Raw genomic sequence first — 13274 nt, forward strand, 5'->3', positions numbered from 1 at the left:
AAAACAGGCTCAGGAAACAAGAGTCACAAAGAAACTTTATATAGTTTTCAAGTATTCAAAACTGTTAAATAAGTACAAGATGTGTTCACATGATTTACATATTGGACAATATACACACTGCCCATTTTTAATTCTCTTTACATGTTTCCCACTACCCACGCAACACGCTAAAATGTCCGCAAACTATTCACATTTGTTTTGCTTTTTTTTTTTTTGTAGGTTTTTTTTTGTTGCTTTTTTTTTCCTCTTTTACTTTTTGAATCAATTGGAAATCTTTGACAGCTGTCTATTGGACAAAGACCACACAGACGGTACAACCTGGAACAGTTTACAGTGTAAGGATGGAGACGTCCGACGAAGGGGGAAGGACAGACTGAGCCAGGTTTCAGAACGGCGATTAGCTGCTGGTGATATGAACAGTACATATTAACACAGGAAACGTGGGTTAACATTCAATCTCAGTTGATCCCTTGATCTGTTGGACAGTTCACTTTACTTCCACACAACAGAAATAAAATAATATACAGAAGGACTGACGGTTGAAAGTGTTTCTGTATCACGAAGAAGGGGAAGCAGATGATGGCGTTAGCATTTTGTTTTTAAACTCTTCATCGATTAATCCCGCAAACAAATTTGGTCAAAATGTGTCAAAAAGCTTTTTTTTTTTCCTTTAAGGCACCTAATGCTGTTACACTGTAAAACAAACCACACAGAGAAGTTGAGAAGACTCTGAATTTTAACTGTTTATGATATTTTTAAGTTTATTCATGACATTTAAAGTTTTGAAATAAACTTTGAAAAAAAAAAAAATTAATTGTTCAGAGCCAATTTTCATTATTTTGGTGCTTGAAAATTAAATAATTGCAAATAAAAATATTAATTTATTAAGTTTTGTTCACTTTAAAGAGTTTAAACAATTTTTCAAAAACAGATTTTTGTTTCCAAAACTTAAAAAGATTCAACTCGAACTTTCAAGTTTTAAAATAAACTAAAATAAAATTTATTCAATCTATTTTGTGGAGATAATTTAATTTTCTTCTTTAGAAAAACTTAGATCTTTAAGTTTTAGAAACAAAACAAATCTGTAATTCAAAATCAACCTGATTATTGATTATTTGGCTGTTTTAAATAGTTTATAAACTTTAATAGTTGAGACTGAAAACAGGAAATATTTCACACTTTTTAAATATATTGAAGACTCAGTTAAGTTATTCTCTAAAGAAAGAAAAGTAAATTATCATTAAATCAGTAAATTATTAGTTTATTTAAAACAACTTGAAATTCGGAGTTTTCTCAACTTCTTTTTCCACAGCGTCGACAGTAAATCACTGTACAAACAAACATAGTGTGTGAGGTCCTGGAGAGAAAAACAACTTAAACCGGCTACAGATAAAAACAATTACTGACATAAAGTGTGTAATTTATACAGAATCTGGGGGCCTGTTGGGAGTTAATGCTGCCACCATCCACCAATAACACACAGGACATAAATTCAAACAGATGGTAAAAGAAATAAAAGTAGCACCATAGAGAAAAAGAATACATGATCCTAAGCTAGCAAGAACATTTCAGACGACGTGATTCTCCTCCTCAAACTCTAGTGTCGATGGACTTTTCTTAACTTGCTTCCAAAACAAAAATCAGATTCAGTAAATAAAAAAAAATAAAAAAAACTGGACTTGAGAGGAAATAAAAAAGGTCATAATTGAGCCAGTCTTTCTGTACATTACCTCAGGATGAAGAAGCGTATAGGTAGCATCAATAAGTCGGGGTTTGGTTTGAGTTCTCAGTTGTTGGAAGGGGGTCGGACTTCAGGTGCCACGTTAACATTAAACAGCAGCTTCAGGAACTTAAACTGTTTGAGCTGATTATAAAAACCTCGTGTGCTTTTTCATTTCTTGGAACTCCTGCAGCGTAATTAACTTTAATGTATTTACAGCGCTCTCTGCGGGGGGGGTGATTATGAAGGTGTGACGTCTGCAGGCAAACCGAACTCTGTAGTTCCAACATGCATATTGTTGTTATCGTTACGAGTTTCTGTGTGCGACGGTTAACTTGTTAAATCCATAATATACATAAAACTGTAAATTCTGCTTCAACAAACTCTTTCTACTGATGCTCGATGAATAACATGATCGGTGTGACTGAACGAGAGAGAGAGAGAGAGAGAGAGAGAGAGACTCTTACACAGTAATTAACGCTGATGATTAATAAGTCACTGAAATTAAAGTGGTTCTTTAAAAACCGGCAGCCAGCAGAGCCCGACTGTGGACCTGGAGATGTTTTATGTTAGAGATGTAGAGCGTGGGTCCCCAGAATATAGAAACTGCAGGGTGTTAATTAGCATTAATTAGCATAGTCACATATATGGGCAATAATTCAGCGACTGCTTAGACGCTCTGGACACTACTGGATGGGTTTCTGTGGTTATTGAGGAAGCTGAAGGCATTTCTGATGTCTTCAAAATGGCTGTTTAAACCTGAAGAGGCCTTATTTCAACTCCCAGTGGGCTGATTTAGATTCATTTTGAGGTTATTTATGTTTAATACAGAACCAAACACACAGGTCAATGCTGCACAGCAAGAAAACCTCCAGCAGAACTGATGAAATCAGAACAAATATTAACTTTGGACCTGCATTTAGGAATTAAAGAGGTCATCGGTGTGAATGTTTAAAGTATTAAACATATAAATGACCTCAAAATAAATCAGAATCAGCCCCCCGGGATTTAAAATGAGGCTAGTTTGTACTTTGACAACATCAAAAATGGATTCAGGATCCTCAATAACCCCCAAAACCATTTCAGTACTGTCCAAACTGACCAAGCAGTCGCTGAAACATTGATTATTGATGCTAATTATTAGTAGTAATCAGCCGTTTCCACATGCAGGAGAACCCTTTGCTCTTCACTTCATAACAAAAACATAAAACTGAACATTTCCTGGTTCACGTTGCTGCCAGAGAGACTGACAAAGACTGCTGATAACGAGAACATGGCACCTGAATCCACATGAACTGACTGATCTTATAATGCCTCTGGACCAACCACACCACGCCCTAACGCTCAGCGTGGGGTTTGTTGTTTGTTGTTTTGCCACACAAAGAATTACAAACTATGAGACAAAAAAAAATAAAAGAATAAATCAAAAAAGTTCAATAAAAACCTGCCTATGAGACAGAGGGGGTAGTCACCATACTGTACACTTTCTACAATATCCATGTCCATTATGAATATAAGTGCATTCACTGAGAGGAAGAGTTCGACCTGAAACAGAGTCTCGTTTTTCACTCGCGATCCGGCCAGATTATTCAGAAAGAATAAGTTTACAATTCGCATAAGTAGGCAGATAAAATGCCAGAGAAACGTACTGGGTGAGTAAACTTCTGCTCAATTAATGTAATTTGTATTTATAAAAGAACTCAAATTAAGTGAAGAACACAGATCTGTTTCAGGCCGACCGCTTCCTCTAGCAACTTTCATTCAGATTCTTAATTTTTCAGCAATTTTTTTTGTGTTTGTTTTTAAATTACTGTACTTCTTTTACATCAACACAACAGTTGATTAGCGAGTCATCTTTATTTACAGGGGGAAGGTTGGGAGTGATGAGCTCCACAGCTTATGCATTGAGCCTCAGAGACTGATCCTCTCTCCTCCTGGAGGAGATATCGATGTCTATGGAGTCTTTACCCACGATGAGTCGGAGGCGCTTTGCTGGAGGAAGTGGAATGAAATCGTCTTCGAACTCATTGTCGAAGTAGTCATCGTCGTCGTCGTCGTCGTCATCATCGTCGTCGTCGTCCTCGTCCTCCTCCCCTTCCTCGTCTTCGTCCTCCTCAGACGAAGGTTCTGCCAGGACCTTTTGGGTCCGATGTCCACCGTTTCTGGCCTCCAGGCTCTGACCCATGTCCCCGTTATAGGACATCTGGTCCGCCTTCGTCTGCGATATCCTCCGTGCGTCGTCCTCCCTCTTCAGCTGGATCTTCAGCTTGGTGGAGTTGCTGTGCACCACCGGGGCGAAGCCGTTGTTCAGTTTGGCGATGTACGAGCTGCCTTTGTCCTTATCGTGGTCCTTGCTGAACTTGATGCTGATTTTGCTGGAAGAGGCCGAGTTGACCGTCGAGGCAGAAAGGTTGGAGGAGCCAATGGGGTCGTTGGCGTCATTGGTCTTGCTACTGCTGCTGTCCCTCCGCCGGCGGAGCGTCAGTTTCGGGATGCCCGTGTTGTTCTCCAGGATCAGCTGAGCGTCGTATCGCGTGATCCGGCGCTTCTTCTTCCCCTTTTCCTGCGACCGGCAGCTGCTCTTCCCCTTGTCCCTGCGGAGGGACTTGCTGCCGTTGGCCACCCCGTTGTAGTCCCTGTGCCGGTCGGCGAAGCTCAACAGCACATTACCGCAGTCTGAGAAGTTAGTGGTGTGGCCAGCAGCCACGGGCATGAACGGCTCGCCGTACGAGTCCTCGCGTTTAATCGTCCGCTCGGTTCTAAGCCGTGTCAGCCGTTTCCGCCTGGTGCACGAGCTTCTTCTGCTGTAGCCGCCGTCTAATGCCGGCTGCTCCAGTCCGACCCCGTGACCGAGGTACTCCTCCATGTCAGCCGGCTCCGTTTTAATGACCACTCCACCAGGGACTGGGCTCAAGCCGTCCATGGCGCTGGGCTCCAGCTTAACGCCAGCTGCCGTTTCCTGCGCTTTAACGAGGGTCCGTGTGGACCTGCGAGTTCTGTACGTCGAACACTGGCTGCCCTCGCTGCTTTGCACGTGCGGTAGATTGCCGTTCTCCTTGGCAGCGTGACGGGTGAGGCAGCCCCGCTGGCCTAGTGTCTGCTGCACCAGCTCCTGTCCGTCCTTCTCCTTCTTGACGGTGACACTTTTACACAGCGACACCTTTGAGTCCCTGAGACCCAGCTGGCAAGTCTCTCCTTTGGCCAATGCCTTGGGCTCTGCACCCCGCCTGCGACTCCGCAACTGGACTTTACTTAGTGAAGGCTTGGATTGGGATTTTAGTCTCTTTGGTACCCTGTTATTGTTTACACGACCTTGTTTTGAACATGAGGTAGTAAGGGCTCTCGACAAAGTCTGTCTGGATTGAGTCCTGTTTTTATACTTCAGGCCAGATGATGATGTTCTTTTTCTGGCAGCTGGTGGGAAGAAGATCAAAAGTTGCACATTATGTGTTAATAACATTTTATAAAACTCTCACACACACAAATGTTGGCAGGGTGACAGAATCAAATATATTTTAAATATGCTAACTACAGAAATAATAATAATAATAATAATGATGATACAGGGTTTCTGCAGGTTAAGTTTAAGAGTTTTTAAAGCATCTTTACAGCCCAACAGGTGTTTTCAGTTAATCTGTTTAGATCTCCTCTGTGTCGGCGTGTAGACTTTCTCCTGAGTCTCCTGTTAGAGACAAATTACACTTCTGTGACTTAAATTCCCATTAAAGCTCCAACTTCAACCTGAGCTGAGGAATAATCAGTGAGAATAACTGAAAACACCTGAGTGGATGTTTACAAGCTTTAAATCCATTATGAGTCAAATTTAAATCTATTTTACATCCATACTGGCACAAAAAGTACAAAGGATATGAAGGAAAATTGGTATTGATTTCATGTTGGTTTCACTTTGTAGTTACAGCGTGATCAATACAACATTTTACCCCCAAAACAATAAAAGAAAAATCATATTTAAGACATATTAAAAAAGACTGAATATTCAGATAACTGGATTTAAACTTTACTGAGAACGACTGATGGTGCAATCAAGAAATATTAGCAAATATTCACACACATCATCATGATTGTAAGAAAAATAAAGACACTGATTGTTCATCACTGCCCAGTATTAAAGGTCCAGTCTGTAGGATTTAGTGCCATCTAGTGGTGCAGCTGCAGATCGCAACCATCCAGAGCCGGTGTCTAGTTTGTAGAGACATGGCCGTTGAACAATCCTCCTAAATGTTACACACTGGACCTTTAAATCTACACACAGCTGTACGGCCACACTGGGATTTCTCTCTGCTCCCCACGAGGAGACGGATTACACTTTTTAAGGGGGTAGCTCTTACATTGATGTGTTTTTGGCATTTCCTGAGAGTCTACGTCGGTGTGGGAGCCTACAGAGTGGCTGTCTGAGCTCCGGTTTCCTTCCCCCAACTTCTTCAGCCTGTTGAGACGCTTGTCCGTCTCCCGTAACCCGTACTTGCTGTTGATCACCGGCACCTCCACTGGCAGTCCGGCTTTGGATTTGAAAGCACCAGTGCCCCGTCTGCCCGACGACGATGACAAAAACACAGGAAAAAAAAGGTAAAGAGTCACTGGAACACTGAGTCTGCAGTCAGTGGTAGTTAATAACTTCGCTTGTGAGGGAATAATGTGTATAAAGTAACCTATAACACTGTTACAGGGCTGCACAATATGGTTGATATGATTCGAGATGAGCAGGAGCGGTAATTTCTGCATTAATATTCATTATTTTGACTGAAAAAACTATTCAAAATTACATTTTTGGGGCTCTGAACCAACCAAACATGTTTTCTTACATCTGTAGACCAGGGAATCTCTGCAGTACTTTATTATAACGCTGTTTGTCATAACTTTATCAAAATACTGCAGCTTTTTGCGATTTGGATGATATTCTAATTAATTGTGTGCCTTTTTTTGCCTACATGTTGTTTTACCCACCGTTCACATGTATAGCATTCACAAAACTCATTGTTTTCCCCGAAGAACCCATCTCCGTAGTAACACGAGATCTCTTCTCCTGGTTCAATGTCCCTCAAAACCTTCACACAGGCCGTGTCCCGCCCCGTCGACACAAACTGAACAAAACATAATACAGAAATAAAAGTTAATTTACTGAACCGCCACATTGAACAGCAACTGATTCAACGATGTCTTCCTTGTTTAAGAACCTACCTTGCAGTTTGGCCGACAATCTGAGAAAAGAAGAGACCAAATAAAGAATTAATATCCTTATATACTGAACTCTTATTATGTTGTGAACGTACTAATGACACCCAATCACTGGAGACTACGAGGACTAATAATACCGTGATTGATGAACGCAGCTGGTCCCAACCAGAGCTGCGCGCAGTTCTTGCGGGTTGAATACATGACACTGAAGTCGTTCTCGCCGTGCCGGAGCAACATGTTCTCCTCGCTCTCCGAGAGCTCGGCGATGCATCCCACCAGGTACTCGATCTTATCGTTTCTTTTCCTGAGGAACAACACGAGGTAGAAAGGTTTGTTATTCAGTCCCTCCGAGAAGTTCAAATCCAACCAACGCCCCCGAAAACCCGTCTGTAAAATCCCTGCCGCTGTTGCTTAAATTCTCTTATTATTGCACACAGCTGTCAGATATCTTATTTTAATGTTTAATTTATCAACAATCAGCAACAAGTAGCTTCCTCCCTGTAAGATACACTTAGAATCTTAGTTAGTAGGTTGAGACTCACACGGATGTAAAGTTAACATAGCTGATCAATAATTATTTGATGAACGAACTGAACCGTCTCGGCCACCGTGATGTTGTGTGATGAGGATACGGTCTGATGCCATTGTCTGCTATTTCCGGGTATTTTCAGTAATTGAGTTAATTAATTAGAAAACTTTTCCTCAAATTTGAATGTCATTGTGGTTTCCCACGTTAAGCCGTGTGTCCCCAAACTACAGGCCATTTTATTCTCACTGGAACAAGTTGCCTTCGATTTTTAATTAACTATACAAAAAAAAGTCATATAATTTTCTGCAATTTTCAGTTTCTCCCACTAATTTAGATACAAAAATGTATAAAAACATTGCAATTTTTTAGAAAAGCGGCTGTGAAATCAGGCATTTTAACCCGTAACAATCCCAAAAACAGCCAGTGAAATCCTTGAGGGACTGATTACACACTGACACAAGGTAACGCAACCTGTAGGTTCTTTACTGATACGTTTACTTATCTCCGTTAAGACACGTTATCTGGAACTGTTTACTCTTGTGAACACCTGTGATACGAAGACACAAACTCAACTTTTACAATATAATAACGCCCCCTGTGGCTTCGGAGGAACACTACACAAATCAATACATGGCTCCTGCGCAGCTTTCTGTGTATCCACATCAGCCTGTGTGTTAATATTTGTGCATCAAACCCATCAACAGAGCAGTTCAAACACAGATAAAGTTAAAGAACAGTTAAATGTATGCACTAGGTGAGGGCTGAGGAGCGTAGTGTGCTGACTGGTGGTGTAACAGATGGTATTATGCCCTCACCATTCCTTTGTTGCCACAATTTTAGCTCCGTTTTGCTCAGATGAATAGCGATTACACGGGAGAATCTCAAACCCGCTGTCCGTGGCAAACATCCGCAGATACACAAACACCTGTGCGAAACATAAAGTTAGTCACTCGACTGTTTAACTGTGATGCTGGAAGATAAACAGATAATATGCGTTTGTTTTTTTTTTTACATGCTGCTTGAAAAGCTTTTCTTGGGCTTTCGTCTTGTGGAGAAAAAGATTTCGGGACCAGTCTCCGGAGGTCAGAGCTCTGAAAGCTTTCTCCAAGTTGTCGTGTTTCTTGAAGCGCTCGATGATCTCCTTCAGCTCTTCTTGTCTTCCCTTAATTGGTCGAAATCTGCGAGTGGAGGGAGGGAGGGCACGTTAATGGTGCAAAGCGAACACAAATGTATTTTATATGACTACAGAGAAGCTTCACGATCATCAATCCGCTGACCTGGTGTTCATTTTATGAGTTTGAAAGCCCAGGTATGGATCCAGGATGAGGCTCGTGGTCAGATCGTCATTCTCACACAACTCCTTGGCAGTCATTCCAGAGGAGGGCACATATCGCCGCTCTGCCTCCAGACTGGCTGCGTTAAACCCTGAAAAACACAGACCGGCGTTAGTGTGCGCGAGACCGACGAAGAATCTGCACCTTCGATCGCATTAAACACGCTCAACTTACTGCGGCTACATCTTCGGTTTCTGTTTTTGTTGTGGCGCAGGGACGCCCGCTGTGAGTGCTGAGAGCGGGTCTGGCTCTGGCTCACCGGTTGTTCGCTGGTCAACTTGTTTCCGTGTCGTCTGCCATTTAATACCATGTTCTTGGATTCGCCCAGCCACTTCATGCCCACAAGCCCCCTGGTCCAGTTGCATTTAGTCTCTGAGATGAAGAAACGCTCTCGAGTGGGGAAGACTGGGGTCTAGAGTTTGAAACCTGAAGGCAGAGCAGAAACATTACGAGACGCACAGCAGGGGAATTTATTTAGTTTACACAGACTGAAGAGATGTGAAAGCAACATGGGTCAGACAGGAGGTGTGCTGCTTAAAGACGGTAAAGATCAGAGATTAAACTTTTCCCAGTGAATTAGGATTTTCCCCGTTCACACCGAACACTAAACTGCATCGTGGTCGCGATCATAAGAGAACATCTCAAAACATAAACATGAGATTGAACCAAAACTCCCCCCTGAGGACACACCAGGATACAACTACTGAGTCAGACACTTTCAGGACTGTTCAAACAACATGAAGATACAGTTCATTCGTCCAAACAACCTGAAGGAAGGAACCGACCACTCAGCAAATATTCTACAACCATTAAAACCAACAGCTGCTTCACTCAGTGATCGCTGGCACGGCTAATAAATAAATAAATAATTAAAATAGTTTATTACAAGCTGAAGTAAACAACATAGTGAATATAACACAGTGCAAATTATTATAAAAAACTAATAACAAGTGCAGTCAGTAATTAATGTTGCAAGCATCATTAATAAAATAATAAATAAAACATAAATATATATATTAAACTCTAATTATGTTTAAGGCCGACCTACGGCAGCAGGTTGTGGACCCGGACCCGGACCCGGACCCGGCGGGCTGCGACAGAGAATCAAAGCTTTAATAACTTTTCACAAGTTGCAGCAACAAAGGAAGAAACAGGGTTGCTGTGATTGTAATTTACACTGATCCTACTTTAACAACAAAAGACTTTATAAGACACATCTGTCACACAAACTCCTCTCGAACTGGAGTCTGTCGTTCAATAATGTGGAAGTGTGTGACTTTATAAAGTTCTCTTTAGTTTACACTGAGAGAGCTTCAGGACACACAGGAAGTCCACAAAGCTCCTGCAGCGCCTCCCAGTGACAACCCCAAACAATGCACTCACTGACAATACAACAGTAACGTCTGTGCTGCCATCACTCACACACATATTTATTTATTTATTTATTTATTTACATTTATAAAGTACAGCTCTATTAATCTATGGATCATGTAATCACATAAAAACACGTCCAGTGCCGCACACACACACACACACACACACACACACACACACACACACACACACACACACAACACACACCCCAATGTTTACAGTTTGGGTCGTAAAGCAACCATCCAATTTCTGATCGATACATTAAATGTTTGTGTTCAGTATCCGAGGAGCTAACGTTAGCTCACACTGTGGGACACCCGGAAGGCCGAGCTCCTGTCAGGACTTATCGATACAGCTATCGGCTCTCTCCACCCAGAGAGGGAGCCCACCGGGAGCCCACCGGGAACCAGCCACCGGGAACCAGCCACCGGCCACCGGGAACTAGCCACCAGCCACCGGCCGCGAACCCACCGGGAACCCACCGGGAACCAGCCACCGGGAACCCACCGGGAACCCACCGGGAACCAGCCACCAGCCACCGGCCACCAGCCACCAGCCACCGGCCACCGGGAACCCACCGGGAACCAGCCACCGGCCACCGGGAACCAGCCACCGGGAACCAGCCACCGGCCACCGGGAACCAGCCACCGGCCACCGGGAACCAGCCACCGGCCACCGGGAACCAGCCACCGGGAACCAGCCACCGGCCACCGGGAACCAGCCACCGGCCACCGGGAACCAGCCACCGGCCACCGGGAACCAGCCACCGGCCACCGGCCCAAACATTAACAGCAAAGCCCCAAAATAGAACCCAAACACCGGAACACAATCTCCCGTTTACCGGCCCCATGCTGTAGAATATAGAGACTTTACAGAGTCTAAAGCTGCACGGCAGTGGTCACACATCCACACTCAGCTCACAGGCTGCTCACACTCATCGATTAACTCCTATTATCAGTTTAATTGATTAATTATCGAACCTGAACGTAGCTAGCCAGCTAGCAGCCGATGCTAACTTCAGCAGAACTTAGCTCCGGCTAACAGAACACAACAATCGATCCAAACAATCGATCCAGAGCTCAATAATAACAATAATAACTGCAGAGAGCCTTTTAAATGTCGTCGACAGTGAGCAGGGAAGCTAACGGTTGTGCTAACCCTACCTGCAGCGAGCTAGCGCGGAGCTAACGGCTACCTAGCGTTAGCCACCAGCTAGCTCCACGGGGCTAAATCTATTTATCGTCCGCGAATTAGGAGTTAGTTTAAGTGCCGATATCCTCCGAGAGAGGGATCGATACTGGCCACCAGGAGAGGCGCGTGATCAGCGGCTCGCAGCGGGTATCGATCCGGATAGTTATCAGTGAAATATCAGAAGCTTTGAGGTGTTTTTTGTCGCGTTGGTGTCGTTAAATGTCCTGATAGTCCGACAACAGAAACACAACAAACACCGTTTAAATACTCACCGGCGGCTTCTTCTGGGGGGGCCCGCCGCCGCACTACACACTCACAACTAATCCCAAAGTGGCTCCGCTCCCCGAACGCGACATATATCACAGGAAACACATTTTTTATAAAAAAAAAGAAATTAACATTAAAATTCAAGATGGCGGCCTCGCACAGGAGAGAGGGAGAGCGAGCCGCAGCACAGCCATCCAAGAGAAAGTAGATCCCATAAATGCGCAGTCGTTGTCGCGCGTCGGGAGCGAATTGAGACGCGCTGCTCGAGGATGCGGTGTGAAACTTTAAAAATGGACGTTACGGTCCACTCTCCGTTGCTTTTCGTTGACACGGTGTCTGAAATCGATCTGCTGGTTTGTGGCAGTGGTTGTCGGATGTATACAAAAAGTAGTGCTGCATAAACAAACCTCTTTACTGTTCCTAAAGAATCCAGCGGTGGTGGGCAGACAGCAGAACCTCAGCAGAACCTCAGCAGAACCTCAGCAGAACCTTTGTTTACCACAGGAACCTTGTTTTAACAACCAAGAACTAAACTGAATAAGACACACCGCTTATGGATGCTTCATATTATATTAAATGCAGATTATTCCCTCTGAATGTTGAGTTTTTCTGATAGTTTTAGGAACTTTTTATACGATTCTTTGTCTCTATTATGTTTAATTATATTTAACAATTAAACATATTTAATAAGGCTTCTTTTTTTTATGACAAATTCAGTGTTTTCTGGACAGTTGGTCATTGTTCTGTCAGCTCTTTGGTTGTTTGTTTAATGCAGGACGAGTGGACGCTGTGTTCAGGTCTTCAAAGTTTAAATCTTAAAAAGTTTTCTTGTTTCAAAATCAAGAAGGCCTCGCGACCCCCCCGTGAAGCTTTGGCGTCCCCTCGTGGGGGTCCTGACCCACAGGTTGGAAACCACTGACACTAAACTTTAAAAGTGACGTGCTTTTAATGATTGTTTATTGATTGTTGTTGATATAGCTTTCATTTCTGAGTGTGTTGTTTTATTAACCTTTTTCTTTCGTTTTTAACTCCTGTGAACGTCTTTGAGTGTCTTGAGAAGCGCTCTATAAATTAAATGTATTATTATTATTATTATAATTAACATTTTCATTCAGTTCTCTTCACAGAAATGTTCAGATTCAGGCCTATTGTGTATATTTGTTTAAGTTAAAATGAAGAAACCACTGTATTAATGGCATGAATACAATAATTGCCAAAGCAAAAATAACTTTAAAAAAAACAACAAGAAAGAATAAAAACATACAATTGATAAAGAATACAGTTCATAAAGATACTATTAATTAAATAAAATACATCAAATAGATGAACAAAAACAACAAGAACATCCTAGTAAACAGTAAATATGAGATATTTATTTATCACATTCAGTAAAGACAGTTTAATATTTGTCCCTCTGTTTGGGACATACAGGCTCATATTGTGTCTTTATGGTCTTTTAACTAAAAATGTGGAATTAGTGAATCAAATTTTCATATATTCCAAACTGATTTTATTATATTTATTACATCTTTAGAGGAAGTGCGTCTGCTCTCGCCCGTCGTTCAGTGACCACAGACTCTGTCCTCCTGCGTCGTCCTTCCTCTCTTTGGTCACTGAGTCTGTGTTTGTGTCTCTGACACTAAAGACATTTATATGTTTGGTT

General features: G+C 42.6%; 1 protein-coding gene across 1 annotated transcript; it reads right to left on the reverse strand.

Annotated features, from left to right (window-relative positions):
- Nucleotides 1–23: 23 nt before the first annotated feature.
- On the reverse strand, nucleotides 24–11808 carry kmt5b (lysine methyltransferase 5B). Its single transcript, XM_051378418.1, has 10 exons — nucleotides 11617–11808; nucleotides 8954–9205; nucleotides 8723–8870; nucleotides 8458–8623; nucleotides 8261–8370; nucleotides 7054–7220; nucleotides 6920–6939; nucleotides 6686–6822; nucleotides 6070–6269; nucleotides 24–5134 (listed from the first exon to the last, which is right to left on the reverse strand). The coding sequence occupies exons 2-10, from the start codon at nucleotides 9114–9116 to the stop codon at nucleotides 3618–3620; spliced, it is 2628 nt and encodes an 875-aa protein (XP_051234378.1). The 5' UTR covers nucleotides 9117–9205; nucleotides 11617–11808; the 3' UTR covers nucleotides 24–3617.
- Between the last annotated feature and the right edge of the window lie 1466 nt (nucleotides 11809–13274).

Source organism: Dicentrarchus labrax, unplaced genomic scaffold, assembly GCF_905237075.1.
Source record: "Dicentrarchus labrax unplaced genomic scaffold, dlabrax2021, whole genome shotgun sequence".
In the NCBI taxonomy this organism is placed as follows: Eukaryota; Metazoa; Chordata; class Actinopteri; family Moronidae; genus Dicentrarchus; species Dicentrarchus labrax.